The 20,231-nt window shown below is 40.2% G+C and overlaps 1 protein-coding gene and 1 pseudogene across 2 annotated transcripts; both read right to left on the bottom strand.

Annotated features, from left to right (window-relative positions):
- Positions 1 to 4,959: 4,959 nt before the first annotated feature.
- On the bottom strand, positions 4,960 to 9,203 carry LOC311090348 (olfactory receptor 1f45-like; annotated as a pseudogene). Its single transcript has 2 exons — positions 9,169 to 9,203; positions 4,960 to 5,876 (listed from the first exon to the last, which is right to left on the bottom strand). The product of its transcript is annotated as an olfactory receptor 1f45-like (transcript).
- A 2,045-nt stretch (positions 9,204 to 11,248) lies between these two features.
- LOC311091580 (olfactory receptor 52B4-like) lies at positions 11,249 to 12,354 on the bottom strand (the record flags this gene model as incomplete). The annotated part of the gene is made up of 1 exon (XM_084127570.1): positions 11,249 to 12,354. One exon carries the CDS (start codon positions 12,352 to 12,354, stop codon positions 11,410 to 11,412), a length of 945 nt encoding a protein of 314 aa, XP_083983696.1. The 3' UTR covers positions 11,249 to 11,409.
- Positions 12,355 to 20,231: the final 7,877 nt, after the last annotated feature.

Genomic DNA, 20,231 nt, shown 5'->3' with positions numbered 1-20,231 from the left:
ACAAATACAAATAATACCCACCAAGTACTCTGCAAATCTTGCTTTGGATTGAAATCTTGTAGTGTTACCGGAAAAGAGATTTATAAAGGACTGTTAAACTAATGAACATGGTCTAATGGGTATAATTATCCACTGTGTACAAACAAAGAAATAATTACCTTCACTGAGGTCTTGTTATTTAACACAAACACAAAAAAAAAAGTTTCTCATGAGTATTTAATTACTGTTGTAATTATGTCCATTAAGCTGTTGGTGTATTTAGGTGTAAAAATAGTTTTTACTCTTTTGGCCGAGAGAGCCAAACAAGATCAAAACAATTATTTTGCTCTCTGTAACAAAGACAAGATAGTCCAATGAAATTTCATGTCTCATTTATCATTTATAGATTATACATTTATATACATATTATCATAATTTAAAACATAAAATATTTAATATTTTATGATGGATTTACATTTTTTAAGTTTGAAAAATTGGGTCTAGTCGAAGACAAATGTAAAACAATAAAATCTATAAATAGGCATCTGAAAAGTCAAACTAAATTATAAGGGCATGTATAAAAAAAAGTTTACTGTGATTTTTATATATATATATATATATATATATATATATATATATATATATATATATATATATATATATATATATATATATATATTTGTTGAAAGATGAAAGTTTTAATAGAAATCAACCACATGATATAAAAAGTGTACATAACAGAAACCCAGATGTTGTGGTCATGTTCTGTTCTGTTACGCTTTCCTGTGTTCACTCTCAATTGATTTGACACATTTCTCCAAACTCAGGTCACTGCTCTAAAAACAATTAACACAGCCAACTAAACACACTCTTAACTTAGCCAAACAGTTCAACTTTACTGCATTATGAAGCACTGTATCTTTTTCTAAAAAAAACCATCAAAACTACTGGTGTGTTCTCTATTAATTTTATAACGTATTCAGCTATAGACACACAAATACACTAATGAAAATACATGTTTATCGTAAAGTTCTTCATTGAGGAGTTTTGTTATAGGCTATTAGTGTTTTTTTTGTTTGTTTTTTTTTTCATCTAATTGCATACACAAACATGCAGCATATTTGTACTATTTTAAACAATTAGTTGAAGAAGCGATCAGTCACCACTGGAGACTGCGAGAGCGCGTAACTGCTTGCTTTAATACCTGGTTCGTTTCTGTTGCTTAATTGATTATTTGCTGCTAGGACTAATTAATTTGATTCTATGATCATTTCTATTTTTTACTTTCATTTTCATTTGTATTTTAATTATACATATTGTTATTTAGAATAACAGCTGCGTTTGCTTGCCTTTTGTTATTGTTAATGCTCGTTTTGCACTTAAGTGCTGGACTGTCCCACGTTAATTTCAATTTCAGCCATTCATGGACTATATGATGTTTTATTAACAAAGTTCGGGAGGAACACATTCAAATTACCTAACCAATCAACAAGAGATATGGCCTATATATACATAGCTGACTCACCTATGTTCCTCGACGGTTTTCCGCATCCCACCACCACCCCATCTTCTCACACTTGCCTGGTTACTGTCCTAACCAGAGATACGGGGGGAGTACTCTGGGTTCGGGCCAAAGTCCGACCTCGGAGCCCTCCCCTCGGACACCATGCCAAATATGCATACGTTTATTTTATTCTGATTATTTGTAAGTGTGAACTCGTGAAAGGCTTTTGCAGTGGTAATTGTAAGGGTGTGCACAGCTGTCGTCACTCAAGTGTTGAAAAGCAGAATATTTATTTAGTGTGTGTGCGCTGCCACGGAAGCATTCAGCCCTCATGTTCAGCCTCCTCGTGTGAAGACTGACACAGATTGTGGTAATTTACATTTTTATAGGAGCTGGATGTGCTGCTGTCCTCTTGTGCCACTGCTGGCAGTCCAATTGTAGTCTTTGGCGATTTCAAAATTCATCTAGCCTTATGCTACAGACTTCCTCTCTCTCCTAGCCTCATTTGATTTCAAACGGCCCATCACCATAGGTACTCACAAATAAGGCAACCATCTGGACCTAATTTACATGTGCAACTGCATCACAGACAACATTCTGGTGAAACCTCTGCACATTTTAGATAATTTCTTCATTACTGTTAATCTACAACTTACTACTTGTGCACCACCAACCGCTCTATCAGTTACTTTCAGACAAAACCTGTGCTCACTTTATCCTTCCCAACTTTTCTCTGTTGCGTCATCCTCTCTTGCCTCACCCACACAATTTTCATCTCTGGATGTGAAAACCTTAACGGACACTTTGGGCCCTATTTTAACAATCTAAGCGCATGGTCTAAAGCGCAAATGCACTTAGGGCGTGTCCGAATCCACTTTTGCTAGTTTAACGACGTGAAAAATGGTCGGTGTGGTTGGTCTATATGGTCTGTAAGGGTTGTCCCTATTCTCTTAATGAGTAATGGGTGTGTTTTGGGCGTAGCGTGCAAAAAAACAATCAGAGTTTAATTTCCCATTCCCTTTAAAAGCCAATTGCGTTCCCGCCATTGCAAACGTGCAAGCAGACCATCTTCAGGACAAGCCGGATTTCACCATATCTTTATGTACACAATATTAATCTTTTGCATTGTAATCCTTTTATTTTTAATATTTGGCTAGTTTGTGTGCTGCTGGGTGTCCCTGTGTGTGTAATAAGCAGAGTGTAGACTCACCTATAGGCGCACATTACTAGCGTGCCCTTTAAAGGGACAATGTGTAGGAATTTCTCCCATCTAGTGGTGAAATTGTATTTTGCATTCAAACGAATATTGCTCTCCAGCGCCTCGCTTTTTCAAATGCGTGTTGCATCTACAGTAGCCGTTACGTACCATAAAGCTATGACAGGATGTATTTTAATAGCACTTCATCGAGTTCTACTGTCTGTCTATATAATAAAGTACACAACCAAGCAATGAAAAAAAGCTTGTAATTAAGACCGTAACATTGACTTACCTGTCGAGAAGAAAGCAGGCAACTTCAGCATCTCCTTTGAAAGCTTTCTCCTGCATTAGCTCTTTCCACCTGGAAAAAGCTATCCCGACATTAACCCTTGTTTTTTGTAATCTCCGGTCACGTTTCATTTTTACGGTCTACTTTGGACTTTTTCGACGACGAGGACTCCTTATCCTGTGACTAACCGTACAGTGCAGCCTTTTAAACTTACCAGGGCAGATAATAAATTCTTCGTTTACGAGGATAAGTCAGATCATTGGCAGAGGTATTTGTACACCATTGAGGACATATTTAAGAATAAAAATATTGATTTTAGATAATAAAATACCTAAAAAAATACACATTGTCCCTTTAAATAACAAAAAAAAATACTGCGCCATTGACTTTAGACCAGGTTTTTGTTGGTCAATGGTGCAGTTTATTTCAGTCGCTCCAAAATAGCAACGTGCCAACAATGCACCTGAACACACCTCGTTTTCAGACCAGCACGCCCATGGGTGCACAAATGGGCGCAAATGCTTTTGCTATTTAAACAACGTGGTGCAGGACGTGAAAATCATAACTGTGTCGGGCTGAAGCTGGGAAAAAACACTTGCGTCACGCTTGGCGCTGCATAGCGCCGGGTGTATGATAGGGCCCTTTATGTTCAAGTTCACCGTGATGTTGACGTAGGCGTTGATATTCTTCTCCAATGGCGGTCCTTCGCTGCTCTGTGCCATCATAAGTCTCCACTATTTAGATCCTATCGTTTTCAGGCCTTGGTTTCAATTAAAGCAGTTTTTGGAATTACAAGGAAGTTAACGAACTCTTAACTTTCTAAAGATCAAGGAAAATGTGAATTATCAGTTTATGACCCCTTTAAATGTGTTTTTAAGGAGGAATCACGTCTAGCCTTAACCTAGAGTTGGTTCACCCTCCACCCTGAGACTCATTGTCATTTTAGTATCTACCATGATTCGATTTATATAACGTTTGTTTGGTCGAACATGTGTTTTATGCATATTCAAATTATTATATATACATATTTAATTTTTATTATATAGCCTATTGTAGGACAGTGAAAGTGGACTGTTGTACAGAATTGCATCAAAACATGATGCATGGTCTCCTTGCACAAACACCACAGCTCTAATGGCAACCACTATAAGAAAACAATATTATTGTTTTGTGATACGTAAAGGATAACAGTCAGCTTCAGTTACCCTACAGATGAGCAAACTAATACACAGCATTGCTAGACTACGTTGAATGCTATATCTGACCACTGAATGCCAACACTAAAAAATCAGAATGAAGAATGGAATGTTCTTTGAGGATGTAGCGGAATGTTTTCCTGTGATGAGTAAGGAGAGGACAAAGGCCTTCTCATAAAAATTGTGAACACTTTTCATATCTAAACAGAGAATATAGCAGTCAGTGCAGGGGCATTGTTTCTTGTCTTTCTCTGCCATCTAGTGGGAAAGCAAGAGTATTCATTTTTGTGATTTTTCAGTAAAATATGCAATGAAATGCATTTTATTTTTAGTACATTTTAAATGTTTTGTGCTCCATTCTGAATGCACAGACAATAACTCACAAAAATTACCATACATTTTTCAAATTTTTTAATGATTATAAACATTACTAAAGATTAATGTATGAGAAGTACTTTTAATGTGCTTTTTGCTGCTGTTTAACTCATTTTAAAGTCACAGTATTGCTAACTGCTTTCTAAAGACAGTGGGTCTTACCTCTGTGATGAAATCACATTTCATCTCTAATTATTTTGATTTCCTTTAGTCTTCTATAAACGACTAAATAAAAAATCTAGATATGTGATATTTATAAATGCCAATGGGCTTGAATCAAGGGAATATGAAAAAGATAATTTATCCTTGGGAAACATTGCCATTCTCATCTGCTGGACATCACATTAATTCTGTGTAACATAGGACTGAAATCAAAGCAAACTAAACATTTTATACAATAAGAGAAATAAAACTCTTGTTAATCACTGGCCTCATTTTTAATGATCTGTTGTGCCATTTTTGACTTTCCCAGAAGCTTGACTATCTTGTCTCGTAGTTCGTCAGTCTTTAAGCTGTAGATGATTTGGTTCAGCATTGGGGGGAGGGTAACAGAAACAGTCAGAATTGCTGTGAAAAGATCCACATTCTGAATTAAACGCAGGTTCCCTAGTATGTATGCCAGCACGACTGGCATGTAATAGAGCAGGACCAGCAGCAGGTGAGTGAAACAGGTGTGAAAGGCCTTCCAGCGTTGTGTTGTCAACCACTACAATCACATAGGTGGAAATAATAAAAGTCAAGGGGCCTAGCAAAACGGTCAATGACTTAGCTGTGCCTAGCTGGCGATTGTAAGAGGTGTCTGCACAAGCCAAATTGTATACTGGACCGTGTTCACAACAGCAGCTCTTTACCTCTCTGGAGGCACAATAAGGAAGCCTGGCAGCGAGGCTGACTGGGAAAATCTCCAGCAGAATAACCACAGACCAAATCCCTCCTATTATAAGCAGCATCCTCAGTTTGGTGTTTATGGTAGAGTAACGCAGGGGCCAGCAGATTGCAATCAGCCGGTCATACGCCAAAAGAGCAAGAGAGAAAGATTCCATGTCACCAAAAAAATGCATGAAGAACATTTGAGAGAAACATGCTCCAAATGAAACATGATTTGGATTGAACACAAAAACAGGCACCATTTGAGGAATTATAACACTATTCACTGAAATGTCGACAAAAGCTAGATTACACACAGCAAGATACTTGGGATTCTGTAAGCTGGAGTTCATTAGAATGACAATCAGAAGAACAAGATTACCCAGCAAGGTGATGATGTAGATAATCGCCAAGGCCAAAATTAGATAGTTTTGTTCGCCAAAGAGTGGAAGGCAGTTAGATAAAATCCTTCATTGAAAGAATCAGTTCCATTGCTGAAAGCAACTGAAAAAATCATTTGAACTCTTTCAAATCTGAAAAACAAAAAGTTATTATTAAACAATTAAAATGTTTTCAGCCCTAAAAAAAATAATTGATAACACTTTATTTTACAGTGTCTTTGTTACATAGGGTACATGTACTTACCATAGTAATAATAGTAAATTATGCATAATTACTGTACATGCAATTAACCTTCAACCAAATCCTAATCCTACCCTAACCCTATAGTAAGTACATGTTGTTAATTATTATTATTCAGTACTTAAATATATAATTACACTGTAACAATGACACCTTAAAATAAAGTGTAACCAATTCATTTTCAAATATATTTTATGAAAAGCCACTTTGAAAAGTCAATTACATTTTTTGTCTTAAAAAATTTGCTGTAGTTATGCAGCTGTTTGCCCGTAACTTACTGTAGATTTAAATTGGTGTTATTTACTGGCAATAGTTTGTTCAAAGTTAAATGAACATTAAACATTAACAAGTCTTTGTCTTTACAGAATAAAACTATAAAATAACAACCTAATGCAAAGCATTCTGGGAACCAGAAATCTTCATCAACCTTTTTCTGTTTTTTTTTTCCTTCAGATTTTGGTTCCCAGAATGCTTTGCATGAGGCTGTTATTTTAGTTTTATTCTGTAAAGATAAAGACTTGTTAATGTTTCATGTTCATTTAACTTTGAACAAACTGTTGCCAGTAAATAACATCAATTTAAATCTACAGTAAGTTACTGGCAAGCAGCTGCCAGTAATACTGTAATTTCTACAGATTTTTTTTACAGTGTAGATTCTCCCCTGTGAAGGCCTCCTTCCCTTCCATTTACCTCTGTACAGATAAACGTTATCAAAATGATTCCAGTTCACATGGATCCGCGGAAACAACAAAAAATTCTGTATTATTCAGGCCAGACAAGTAATTTGGCGATGTCAATTTGTAAAGAAACACAACGCGCCTGCGCACATACATATTCAAACAGGCATATGACTAAACACGTAATATGGATGTGCATGCCATCACCATTTTCACAGATTCACGTTTTTGAAGTTTACACAGAGATGATAACGTTGCACCTTGGAACCTATTTCAAAGTCTGCATTCTCGTTGCCGTGCAAATGAACGGCCAGAACGCAATAAAAGTTTTCGCTTTAAGTTAAAACGGTGTTATGTAAGCGGCCCCTAAGTTAATAACTAATGATCTTTGCAACAGAAGGGAATCAAACAAAAACTTACTTTAGCTGGACAATAACTTTATTCAAAAGCTGCTGTAAAGCCAAAACAATCTCTGTTACTTTAATTTTCTATTATCACTGTAAAGCTGCTTTGAAACAATCTATGGCCCTGTCCCAAATGGCACACTCCAGACTTGTGGACTTCCTCAGAGTCCACACTTTGGTGACGTCATGTAGTGCAGGCCTAGGCGCGAGTCCACGAGGGTGCATTGAAAGGTATTTTTGGGACAGACTCAATCGTCCCGCCAGAAATAATGGTCTGGTTGTTGTTGGACAGGAGAAATCACATTTTTGCGCTTCAACGTCTTATCTCCATGTCAACTACACAGCCTGCTTTTACAGTTCTATATTTTGATATTATGCATGCCACCTGGGCATTAGACAATAGATACATCATGCTTATTTAAATGATGTATACAGTTGTACATAATAATACATAATGTTCCATTTGAACTAAGATTACAATTTTAACACATAATGAAAATGTGCATTAGTTTCAGATGAATTTACAGGTTTCAATATTCATTTTCTCAGTAAAGCCCTGACATTCGGTTCTATTTATTTAATGAAACATAATGTGATCGTATTATTCAACACACTATTATTATGTTTGAGACATCAACCACTGGTCGATGACCATAATGTTTGTATAAACTGTAGGTAACAACTGGTAAAATGTACATCTAGGTCATAAAAACCGTAATATTTTCTTCTCAGCCATGTCAACAATTATCCGTGAGCGAAATCTCCTCCCATCCGTTGTCTGATTGGCCTTTCGCAAGGATTCCTGGGTAGTTAAAGCAGCACTCAGTAGCTTCGGGACTTCTTCGCTGTATTCTCGCTTTTTGCTCGCAGGTTTCTCTCTAGAGCTCCCCCTACAGCTTCGGAATAGATATTTGACAACACTGTTGTAAAAACTCGTTGGCGATTCTCAGACACCAGAGGCTAGTAGATCAACGACATCAAAGCAGATGGGACATTCTTTAAAACGTCTTCTTCATTCGGGTTCGGACAGCGTGAGGGAGCGCAATAATGACAGCATTTTAGCAGATTTCTTTTGGCCGTAAAGCAATTGTTTACATCGCGAGACCTGATATCACGCAAGACTTTCTGACGTGGCGGCCGGCGGCCCGCCGGCTCAAAGTTGCAAGTGCGTATTTTCCGCTCACGGGCACCAGGGGGGTGCGAAACGACCACCATTCAACCCGAAATAAGTAATATAACCATTCCAATGACTCCGAAGCTGTTCAGTTAAGGTAAAAAAAGTTACTTAGTTCACCTTTAAAGTGTGTGGAGCCTGCATCTATGCGGGCTTCGCAGAAGACCGCTTCAAGGGTACAAAGGGGGCGCTGCTGAGCACACTTCAGAGCATTAAAATGCTTAATGGGACGGCCTACGGACTTGTAGACTCGGCGAGCACGCGCAATTTAAGTCCACGAGACCGAAAGTCCACATGAAGTGCGCCATTTGGGACAGGGCCAAACAGGGAATCACATGACAAGACGAGAACCAGGAACAAAAAACAAAATCCAGAACGTGACAACCCACTACCCATAACCCAGAAGGCTATGCTTTAAAAGGCTGTTGACACATAACATACTTGTACCTTTCAAATAATAAAAGGTAAAAGAACGTAAAAAGGAAATTTCTGCAAATTATATCTGCATGAGTATATTTCAGATAATTCAATTTTTTAAGCTTTATAAAAGGCCATATGTAATCAAAAATATCAAAACAAAATTAAAATGTCAAATATGCCCGTTTTTGTTATGCTTATGAGGACTTATGTCAAATGAACACCAAAAAACATCAACAAAAGCAGTTGTATACATAAAAACCTAAGCATTGAGTCTACAGGCCTATAAGACAATAGTTAAAATAGTCCTTCAAATAGCCATAACAGATTTAACATCTAATAGTAATGTCAAAGTATTCTATTCTCTTAGTGTAACTTTGTTAAGAAACTTTTGATTCATCATGCATGTCCCTAAGAAACTCATTATATTGTTTTGACAAACTTACAGTGATTCCCTATAGAGACCCCCAGAAACAAACATGACTAATATAAAGAAAGCACATTCATTAAACTAATGACTAATTACAGTTGCTACGGTATACAAAAGGTTGACATGCAAGACTAACATCTAACAAGTCTCCAGGTAATAAGTTGAGCTCCTGATGACATAGTATTTTGAGATCCAATAAGAGTAGAAGTCTGCTGTGACACAAGACTGTTTTTGCCTACGGATTTATTATTATTATTATATATATATTTGGACATGTTACAGAAATTCACACCAACCTTAAAAGACTGCATGGCATAAATGGCTCTAATATCTGTTTGATCCATGTGTATTCTGGACTAATATGATGATTCATTAATTAATATAAAATAAAAGTTAAAGCCAAATGGCAATAAATAAACTAACAAACATTTAAACCTCTGATGACAATGAATTCAGTACAATAATATCTTATATATTACACATTATAATACATATAATGTACACAAGTCTATTGCAGTAAAACACAAGACATCTGCAGACCTAATAAAATAAAAACCATTGCTTGACCTTCACTGAATGATACTAAGGCCTACACCGGCAATTCCCCTGAATCAATTTCTTCAAGTAACACATCAACCATGAGCCACAGTTTATATCATATATGATGGTACACTTATACCCACAATTCTGCTTATGGTAAAACATATGAACTGAAATTAAATGTACAGGCCTATTACTTTTTTCACATAGCTTTTTCATTCTTGAGAGCAGAGAGCAAAACAAACATTTTCTCCTGAAATGCAGTATAATTAAAACAAAACCATTAAATACATATAATGTTACAATATAATGTTAAAATATAATTTGTTGTGCAGATTGCCTCAAACTGGACCACTATAATCCTTCACATACTGAATTAAGCAGAATTTAGTCACTACTCTAGAAAAGAAAGGAATCCTTTTTTTTCTGGTCTGTGCTACACTGTCCAGCTTTAGCTTCCTTTATTCCCTGAACACCTGCATCTTACTGTGAGCTATTTCTGCACTTAGGATGTAAGGCTATAATTATATAAATGTTTTCCACAGAAAATATCACCAGCATAAGGTATGTTTTTCATTCTGGGACCAGTATGGGATGCTGGTTTGCTGAGTCTGGTCCCCATCATGGGAAGCGGGAGTGCTGTTTGCAGCTCACCAGCTTAGTTTTGCTTGAGAATAGCATTAATATGCCGGACCACCGGCTGGACCAGCAGTATATCGGTACTTCACCGGCTCTAACCAGCCTGAACAAATATGAATTCATGCTGGTTTAAGCTGGATTTTTTCAGCGAGGAAGGAATTAAAGACACGGCACAGTGGCTGAGTAAACAGCACTAGCATCACAGGATGAATGTTCCTACAAAGGATAAATGGTTTACATGGATGAATGCAATGGAAAAAAGGATATTAAAAAATCTTATGATCTTAAAAAAAAAATACGGTTTAAATCGATTTGCTGTTATTTTTGCAGTTCTATGCATATTTGAATGGGTCAGTTGCTAAACTAATTCTTTGTCTAAAAATATTATAATGGTTTTGGGTAGCTAGAAAACAAATGGTTACTTCATTTCTTTCTCATAAAGATGGGATTTTAGGGTCATTAAATTAGTAGATAATAGCAGTAAACAACTTATAAGAGCTTGTAAAAATATTACAGAAAAAATTATAAACAGTATGTTTAATGACTAATGTTTATCACAATATTTATATTGAAAATGAAAATCTAATGAAAATCACAATATTTATTAATAAAAAAAGGTTGGCGTACATGTAACCAAGCTTGTGTTATGAGATGCCAAGGAACTTGGCTCATTACTCATCTTAATAAATGGTAATTTTAAAACTTAGACTACACTATAATATATGTGTGTGTGTGTGTGTGTGTGTGTTTGTTTATATGATTCATGAGGACACGAATTTGTATAATTACATGGGTATTACACTGGTGTTACAATGTAAACGTGGTTTATGAGAACATTTCTTGAGTCATTGTAATTAAAATGGCTTTACAAACATGCTAAACAATGTTTTATTAAAAATGTAAAAATGCCAAAGGTTTCATGCGATGGGTAATGTAATGTAGGGTAAGTGAAATACAGAAATACAGAAAAATATGTCACATTAATGCATATACAACTGAAAAGTTAAGTAAGTTTTGTACAAATGATATTTAGTATGACACCTTTCTAAAAAAATATATTCCCTCTAGTGTTATTTCTTCACAAAGCAAAAGCTTTTTGCTTGAAAAATTTGATCCCTTTGACCCTGATTTCTTTAGTTCTCAGGCCATATATAACAGGATTCATCGTCGGTGGCAATATCATAGCAGCAACCGCAATGAATTTTCTTAAGTGAGGAGAGATATCTTTTATCCTGTATGAGATTATCGTGAAAAGACCCAAACACTCAAACAAGATAAAGACAATTAGATGTGTACCACAAGTCTGAAGAGCTTTACTCCTCGTGTCAGAGCTTTTGTTGTGGAAGCAGGCTATGAGGATCCTTAGGTATGTGTACAAAATCAGACCCACTGTTACCACCTGACAGACAGCTGTCAACAACAGACCATAAACGTTATTAATGGTCGTGTCTGCACAGACCATCTGAAGCAGGGAGGGATTGTCACAGTACGGATGGGTAAGATAAGACCTACAGCGAGGCAAACGCAGGAGAAGAATGAAAAGCACGGCCATCAGTGTCAAATTAGAGAGCCAAACCAATGAGATGATCTTCATGATGTGAACGTTGCTCATAATGGTAGTGTATCTCATTGGCTGGCAGATAGCAACATATCTGTCATATGCCATGGCAGTCAAGATGAAGACCACAGATACGGCATACACATGTATAAAGAAAGCCTGAGTGATACAAATGGAGAACGACATGGTCCTGGTGTCAAAAAGGAGCTCCCGCATGATGTGAGGGAACAGGCAAGTGGAGCCGATGAGGTCATTAATAGGCAAATTTAACAGGAGAATGTGCATTGGTTCATGAAGAGCCTTATTGGTAATGATAGTGAACAGGAGGAAGGAGTTGCAGAACAATATGATTATATAATTCAGAGCGGCAAGGACAAACGCAACAATGGCCTTCTCAGGAGACAGATCGAAGCCCTGAAGAGACAGATCAGATGATACATTGTAGACATTGCCGGCTGAAGACATGATATCATTCTAAACAAAGTAGAAAAGAGCAAATATAGCAAATATATTACAACACGACCAATATTGAGTATAGTATACTGTATGGATAAATGTGTAAATACTTACAACAGATTCTGTACATTTAGAAATGCTTTGCTCTTCTACATAAAAGACAGAGACAATTATAAGCTGTCAATAACATGCCAGTTGCTAACTGTCTGACTGATTGACCAAGCAGTCATGCAGCAACCTGACCTGTCCTAACTAATGTGTATGCGCTTTCATCTTGGGTCTTTTATACTGTCTTAAAGTTATCTATCTGTGGGGAAAACCCCACTAGGACGATGTCATTGTCAAGATGTTATATGGATATGGTCCCTGGAGCACAAGTTTTATCAGCTGACAGTATCAGTATTAACAATGAACATTTGTGCAGTTCTATCACCAACACAGATTATTATGAACTGAATTATGAAAAAGAAGTCCACATCTTCTCAAGCACACTTATCTTCCAAAACCCTTGTCAAACTTAGGGTAGGTACTGTATCAGCTTAAATGCATGGGAAAGCATCAAGGAATGGCTACAGGACAAATAATAATAAGAGAAAAAAAGGTTAATTATAAACCTGAGGGGAAAACCCCACTAGGACGATCTTTCTTATTTGACATGCAATAACTGCAATAGGTAAACTAAAAAGGTAGGAGGACATCTCTTTTTTTGGTGAAGTTCCCCTACAGGTAAGATGCATCTGGATTAAAGCTGGATCTGGATGTGGTGATAGCATAAAACAATCAAAAGTTACAGCATTTGGAACCAATGTAGCCTTTTTGCTCAGCCTTTGACACCCCCTAAAGTTATGAGCGAAAACGCCACGTGAAAGCTACATATTTGTTCTTAGTTAGTGCCTGTGCACCTGTGGAATTTTATTAGTCATCGGTTTACTTTCTTTTGATGGTCCCTTAACACACTCTGTTGACTATAAGCAACATTGCACGTTTCGGAGTTTAACGCCGGTAAGTATGCTTCCCTTAAAGAGTGTGGTTTTGATGTGTGCCGTGGGATGCTGTGGTGTGATTTTATTGTGGTTTATTTTGTAGAATGGGCGGGTAAACAGAACGAAGTTTGATATTCGCCGGGAACTCTCTCTCTCTCGTGGCCAGGTGCGTATAGTCAATAAGGCATTTAGATGGTCCCCTGCTTTACGCGCTGAGTATATTTATATCCCATGTTTTTTTAACAGACTGTGCTGGTGTTACAGGGTGTTACAGGGTGTTTGCGTAATTGCTGCCGTGTGTTGGTGCGGGTGGCCTAGCCCAAAGTAGGTATCTGTTAGCCTGATATCCAATTAATTGTTAGACTTTGGCCTTGCAAAGACTCATGTTTGTTTCATGTGTAGCCTGCTGTTATACCAGGTCCCGTGCGTTCCTTCATCCGTGCGCGTTGGTTTGTGCGCGCTCCGGCGTTTGTGTGCTTCAGTGCACACAGGGTCATTAGGAGCCTTTTGTGAATGAACGCCATCTCTCGTGAGTGTTCGAAGTCACGAACGTCGTGCTAAGTGAGCTGGTCGATAGGAATTACGCATAGTGAAATCTAACGTAGCACGGCGTTCGTGACTCGACTAGTCGAGACTGTTTTCCAAGATGACGCCTGTCTGTAAACGCGTAATGTACTGTCTTTATAAAGTATCTTCTTATTAAACTGTCTGTACACTTACAAAGTTCTCAATGCTTCGGTTTGCATGTAGGGACCCTCATTATGCTACCGTGTTAGTGTGAGGCTATTTTGAGCCTTGTTAGTGGTATTAACTAGCGATTTACTTTTACTTACTCTGTGCCCCATATACTAGTTTTATGAGCTAATCTGTTTTTAAAGATAAAACTCTATACATTCGATTTTCATGAAAACGCATCGCAGGGAACGATCGACTCGGTAACCATGTGTTAATTACCCCTAGGTTCATTTTTCACTGGATTTGTCCTTTAAGACTGCTTATGTTACTTTCGACCCTGTCAGTTGGGACGAAAGTAACACACAGGTGGGTCAAAAGTAACACAACAATATACAAGCTAGATTTTTTGTGTTACTCTTGTTTTTGTTTTTGTTTTTTTATTAGCCTACATATGCCTGTGTATGACCTTGTTAACATGTAACTACAAACATATTTTGGCCTTTATATTTGCAAAAAAATGTTGATTTACATTTTCATTTTAAATTTCAGTTTCATCAATGTTTCAAAAATAACCCAACAGTAAAAACTTGAATTGTTTAGAATATTTTTTTATTGGCAATGTCAATCTATTTTATAAAATGTGTTTTCAACATGAACAACATGATAATTAAATTCAATTACCATAATATAAATTCTCAATGTAACAATAGGCATGTTTCCATCAAGCTGTTTTTATGCATAAATTTTAAATCTGCATAAAAACATCAGGATGGAAACCCTGCAAATTCATAGGTGGAGGTGGAAAAGCTATAAGGTATGGCTAAAACCTAAATGTGACTAGGGTAAATAGAAACAGATTGAGTTAAAAAAAAATGGTGACACAGAAATCAGCTGATTTAAATGTGAACGCCCTCTCATAAACATCTGGCTGAATCAGACCTCTATCTGTCTTACTGACCCTCATTCTTGCCATATTCTGTTGGTATAATATGACATAAACATGTTTTAATAAATGCTGCAACACAGAGAAAGTCTCCACATTAGCAGCGTGGCAAAATAAACACTTGTTTTCACTATAGCGGGACAAAAGTAACAAGTGTTACTTTCGTCCCGACAGGAACTCCTGACATTTAAACCCGATTTACTTTTATACTGAAAAACTCTGACAAGGCAAACTTCAGGATGTGTTACAGCACTTAATAACCTGTAGATTGATCATTACTGTGTGACATGAAACGAAAAACACAACTTGTAATTAGAAAAAAAGTACCGTTTCAGTAATTTACTTATCGCACTCGAAAACTGCTTTCCGGACCTAACCGCGGGAAACGATGACGAAATCACGTGATATTTGGCAGCTCTGTCAAGGGTTGCGTACTAAACGTGCTGTCATAGCTTGAAATGCTAATATAGCCAGGGCTCTGAGAAAATCGCTCTGTTACTTTCGTCCCGCGTTACTTTCGCCCCGGTTCTCCCCTATTAAGGTGACCACTCGTGTGGTGTGATTAGAATTGGTGTGTACTAACAAAGCACTTTATGGTTGATGCAGTGTAACCTCGGTTGCTGTCTTTGGTGTGCTGAACCCTTTTGGAGCCTTGTACTCATGGTGAATTAAACGTGGATCCCTGTCAACATTGAGTACTGTGGTCCGGCCCAACTTTAGTTCGTGTAGTTTTACATATGAATATTTGTCTACGAGAATTCATGTAAATGCCTCTGATGTATTATTGTCATTAATGGTTGTTTTTATTCAAAGCAAATATTTTAACCACTCTGATTGAAGATTACAAATAAATCATGTTTATATTGCTTTTGTAACATCAGCCTTCAATTGTTTCATTCATTTGAATATTATTAGCGTGGGGTGTATCTTTATTCTGGGGTACTAGTTGGGTCTCCCATCCCAGTCCAATAAATGGGAGTGGCGTAGTTAGACCATATTTTGGGGTATACTATCCTGGGTATTTTACTCCCATAAGGCCACACAAAGTTACACCCGATCTAACCCCCCAGAAAGAAGGGCTATCAGGGATGCACTCTCAACAGCAGCCTTCAAGGGAGGGGTCGCCAACTGGCGGACTCCGGTCCGAATCCGGACTGCAAAATGCGTCCATACGGACCGTGAAGCCTTTTGACATAATGAAATAAATAAATGCTGCTATTTTCTAATAAAATCACATTTATATCAGGCACATCAAAGTCAGCTCAGTAGAGCCGTTTGGGTCCTACAGCGCAACGGGTTGCTATGGTTGCTACTACAGTTACTATGCTCACTGTTGCTACGTTCAGACGCATAGTCATGCATGCAGTGAAGAGAGCAGAGAGCGCGCAGACAGATGAAACTTTCAGCGAGTGAAAAACGCAGACAGATAAAACTTTCAGTGAGTGAAAAACAATGGCATTTTCAAAGATTAGGAAAGTTGACGCTGAAAACCGAGTTTTCTGAGATGAATGGGTGGAAAAATACGCATTTATTCTTCCTGCATCGAGCTGTACGAGTTCTGTGTGTCTCATTTGCTCTGAGTCTGTCAAAAGTGGAAACATTAAACGTCATTACGAAGCTAAACATAGACACTTTGAAGAGACTTATCCTCAGCAGTCCGAGGTAAGGGCACGGAAAATAAATGAGCTCAAAGCCCAGTATGAGCGATCTACACGGGTCCTCTCTCACTCATTCACCGCCCAACAACGAGCATATGAGTGTTCACTGAGAATACAGTGGATTCTAGGTAAACATAACAAGCCCTTTACAAGTGGTGAAATAGTAAAGGAGTGCATGGAGGCTGCGTGTGAAACACTTTTAGATGGAAAAGAAAGACATGAACTGAGAGAAAAAATTAAACAAACCCCACTTTCAGCTGCAACAGCCGCAAGAAGAGCTGAAATGTTAGCAGAGGATGTGCAGTCACAACTTGATGCTGATATTCAGACTGCACCTTGCATAGCTTTGGCAGTTGATGAATTGACTGATATTAATGACAATGCTCAGCTTGTGGTGTACATCAGATTTTACCATGCAGAGAAGAAAGATTTCATTGAGGACATCTTAGGTGTCACAGCACTGACAACACACAATGTTGTTAATGTTGAAATGAATGTATGTTCAGTGCAGATTTAGAGATGAAGGCATTTTGCACTAGCTTAGAAATCTAGACGCACCCTAGCGGCAGCAAAATTTATTTTGCAGCCAGGGTAGTCTAGCAACTCTCCGTAGACTTTCGAGCTGTAAAAACCTAAATTGGGTCAGGCCAATCACATCGTGTATAGAGTAGGCGGGGCGGGCTTAACATAATGATGACAGAGTTGCGACGGTTCCCTGCTACTTGAAAACAAAGAATGGCGGCTGCTGCTGGTGAACAGTCTTTCGAATCGGCTTTGGCCGCGACTCTGGAGGACTTGGAGTTAAGTTTTTCTTTGAGAAAAGCGCAAAGAACGGCACTCAAGTCATTCTTAAAAAAGGAAGATGTGTTAGTAGTTTTGCCGGCCAGATTCAAAAGTTGAATCTATCAACTAACGTCAGCTCCGCTGTTGGGAAAACACTCTGGTTGGTTGAAGCGCTGTCCTATTGCGTGCAGAGTGAATTTGAAAGACAGCCGTTTATCCCGCCCCTCGGATTGAGCCATGTCTATGGTGAGTTGCCAGACCTAACTGTCACATGCCTGTCCTGTCTTGTGCTGCACATGGGTGTTTTGTTATTTTGGGCCATGTGCTCGTGTCTATTGTCTAGCCCCTCCCATCTTGTTATCTGATTATTGGTTAATTTGTCCCACCTGTCTGTCTCGTTACCCTCCTTTTTTGTTCCCCTATTTAGCCTCCTTGTGTTTGTAGTCTTGTGCTGGTTCGTTGTCCTAGTTTCCCCGTTCCTGGAGTCCTGAGTTTTTGAGTATTTGTACCTTGTCTGCATGTTACTAATAAATTTCCTCTGCATCTGTATCCTCGTCTCACGTTAAGTGTTTCGTGACAGAACGAACCAGCCTAAATGTGGATACAGCGGAGTGAGATTTTTCCTCAAGGAGAGGAGAAAGGATCCTCTATTTCTTTGCTGGAGTATTTCGCCAGGTGCGCTCAAAGGGCTATGGAGGAGGAGAGGACCACGGCAGATGGCAGTCAGCGGAAAGGAAAGCCTTCACCGCTGGTTCCGAAACGGAGGAGAGGGAAGAACCCCTCCGTGACAGTTCCGGTGGACCCAGTTCCGGTGGACCCGGGTTTGGTGGTCCCAGTTCCGGTGGTCCCAGTTCCGGTGACCCCGAAACGGAGGAGGAGAAGGAAGACTTCCTCCATGCCTGTTCCGGTGGTCCCGAGTCCGGTGGTCCCGAGTCCAGTGGTCCCAGTTCCGGTGGTCCCGAGTCCGGTGGTCCCAGTTCCGGTGGTCCCGAGTCCGGTGGTCCCAGTTCCAGTGATCCCGAGTCCGGTGGTCCCAGTTCTGGTGGTCCCAGTTCCGGTGGTCCCGAGTCTGGTGGTCCCAGTTCCGGTGGTCCCAGAACTCCCTATCATCAGTCCTGCCATGGCCAGGAGGGCCGTGCATCTCTTCTATGCAGTAACGGTATTGCATGCGTGGAGGAGACACAGTGGGTCTGCCGAGCCTGTGTCTTCGGACAAGATGGCCGCCGCCGAACCTGTTCAGATCACGTCTGCCCAGCCAGAGATTGTTCACGTCACGTCTGCCCAGCCAGAGACTGTTCACGTCGCGTCTGCCCAGCCAGAGACTGTTCACGTCGCGTCTGCCCAGCCAGAGGTTGTTCACGTCACGTCTGCCCAGCCAGAGACTGTTCACGTCGCGTCTGCCCAGCCAGAGACTGTTCACGTCACGTCTGCCCAGCCAGAGACTGTTCACGTCGCGTCTGCCCAGCCAGAGACTGTTCACGTCACGTCTGCCCAGCCAGAGACTGTTCAATCCATGGATGCGCCGCCTGAGCCCTCAGTGACCGCGACACTGGCCATTATGGCCACAGCCATGTGGTGTGTGTGGGCTGCGCACACACTTGAGCCAGTGGTGTCTGTTCCTGGGCCGGTGGTGTCTGTTCCTGAGCCGGTGGTGTCTGTTCCTGAGCCGGTGGTGTCTGAGCCGGTGGTGTCTGAGCCGGTGGTGTCTGTTCCTGAGCCGGTGCCTGTTCCCTGGCCGCCCGAGGGGTCGTCTCCGCCCTGGCCGCCGAGGGGTCGTCTCCGCCCTGGCCGCCCGAGGGGTCGTCTCCGCCCCGGCCGGTCGATGGACTGTCGTCTCCGCCCTGGCCGCCCGATGGACTGTCGTCTCCGCCCTGGTCGCCCGATGGACTGTCGTCTCTGCCCTGGCCGCCAGATGGACTGTCTGCTCCGCCCTGGACTCTCGAACTTTGTGTGCCTCCCTGGCCTTCTGAACTGTCCATTCCCCTTGTCCCGCCCTGGTCTGTCCCTCCCTTCCCGCCCTGGTCTGTCCCTCCCGTCCCGCCATGGTCTGTCCCTCCCGTCCCACCATGGTCTGTCCCTCCCGTCCCGCCCTGGTCACATGCCTGTCCTGTCTTGTGCTGCACATGGGTGTTTTGTTATTTTGGGCCATGTGCTCGTGTCTATTGTCTAGCCCCTCCCATCTTGTTATCTAATTATTGGTTAATTTGTCCCACCTGTCTGTCTCGTTACCCTCCTTTGTTTGTTCCCCTATTTAGCCTTCTTGTGTTTGGCACCAGACCTCTGAGGGTAGTCCCCTCTGGGAGGAAGTGGTCAACACCTCAGTATACGGTGCCCATTTCCTCTTAGTGCCCTCAGGGGGCCGTTCTGCCAGCCCTACCACCTCGCGTGCTTCAGGGCGCAACGGTATACAGCAAGCCCATATCTCAGTGTCCACCCGGAAATGTAATGGCACTGAGATGCTTGCCCCCTATGAGGAGGGTCTCAGAGCTACCAGTTCGGTTGTCTTCAGGGCATCCGCATTCTGAACTACATTGATGATTGGTTGATTTTAGCTCAGTCGCATCAGCTAGTGGTTCGGCATTGAGATGTCCCTCTCGCTCACATGGAAAGGTTGGGGTTGAGGTTAAACGCCAAAAAGAGTGTGCTTTCTCCAGCACAGAGGACCACTTTTCTAGGCGTAATATGGGATTTGATTGCGTCTCAAGGACGTCTCTCTCCAGCGCGCATTGAGTCAATCCTGTCAGCAGTGAACCAACTAAAGCTAGGCCAGTCACTCACTGTCAAACTGTTTCAGAGACTATTGGGTCTGATTGCAGCAGCGTCCAATGTGATACCTTTTGGCCT

Source organism: Abramis brama (assembly GCF_963993115.1).
Source record: "Abramis brama genome assembly, chromosome: 10".
NCBI lineage: Eukaryota > Metazoa > Chordata > Actinopteri > Cypriniformes > Leuciscidae > Abramis > Abramis brama.
Note: the sequence above shows the minus strand (reverse complement) of the source record. Positions and strands in the feature narration are given on the sequence as shown.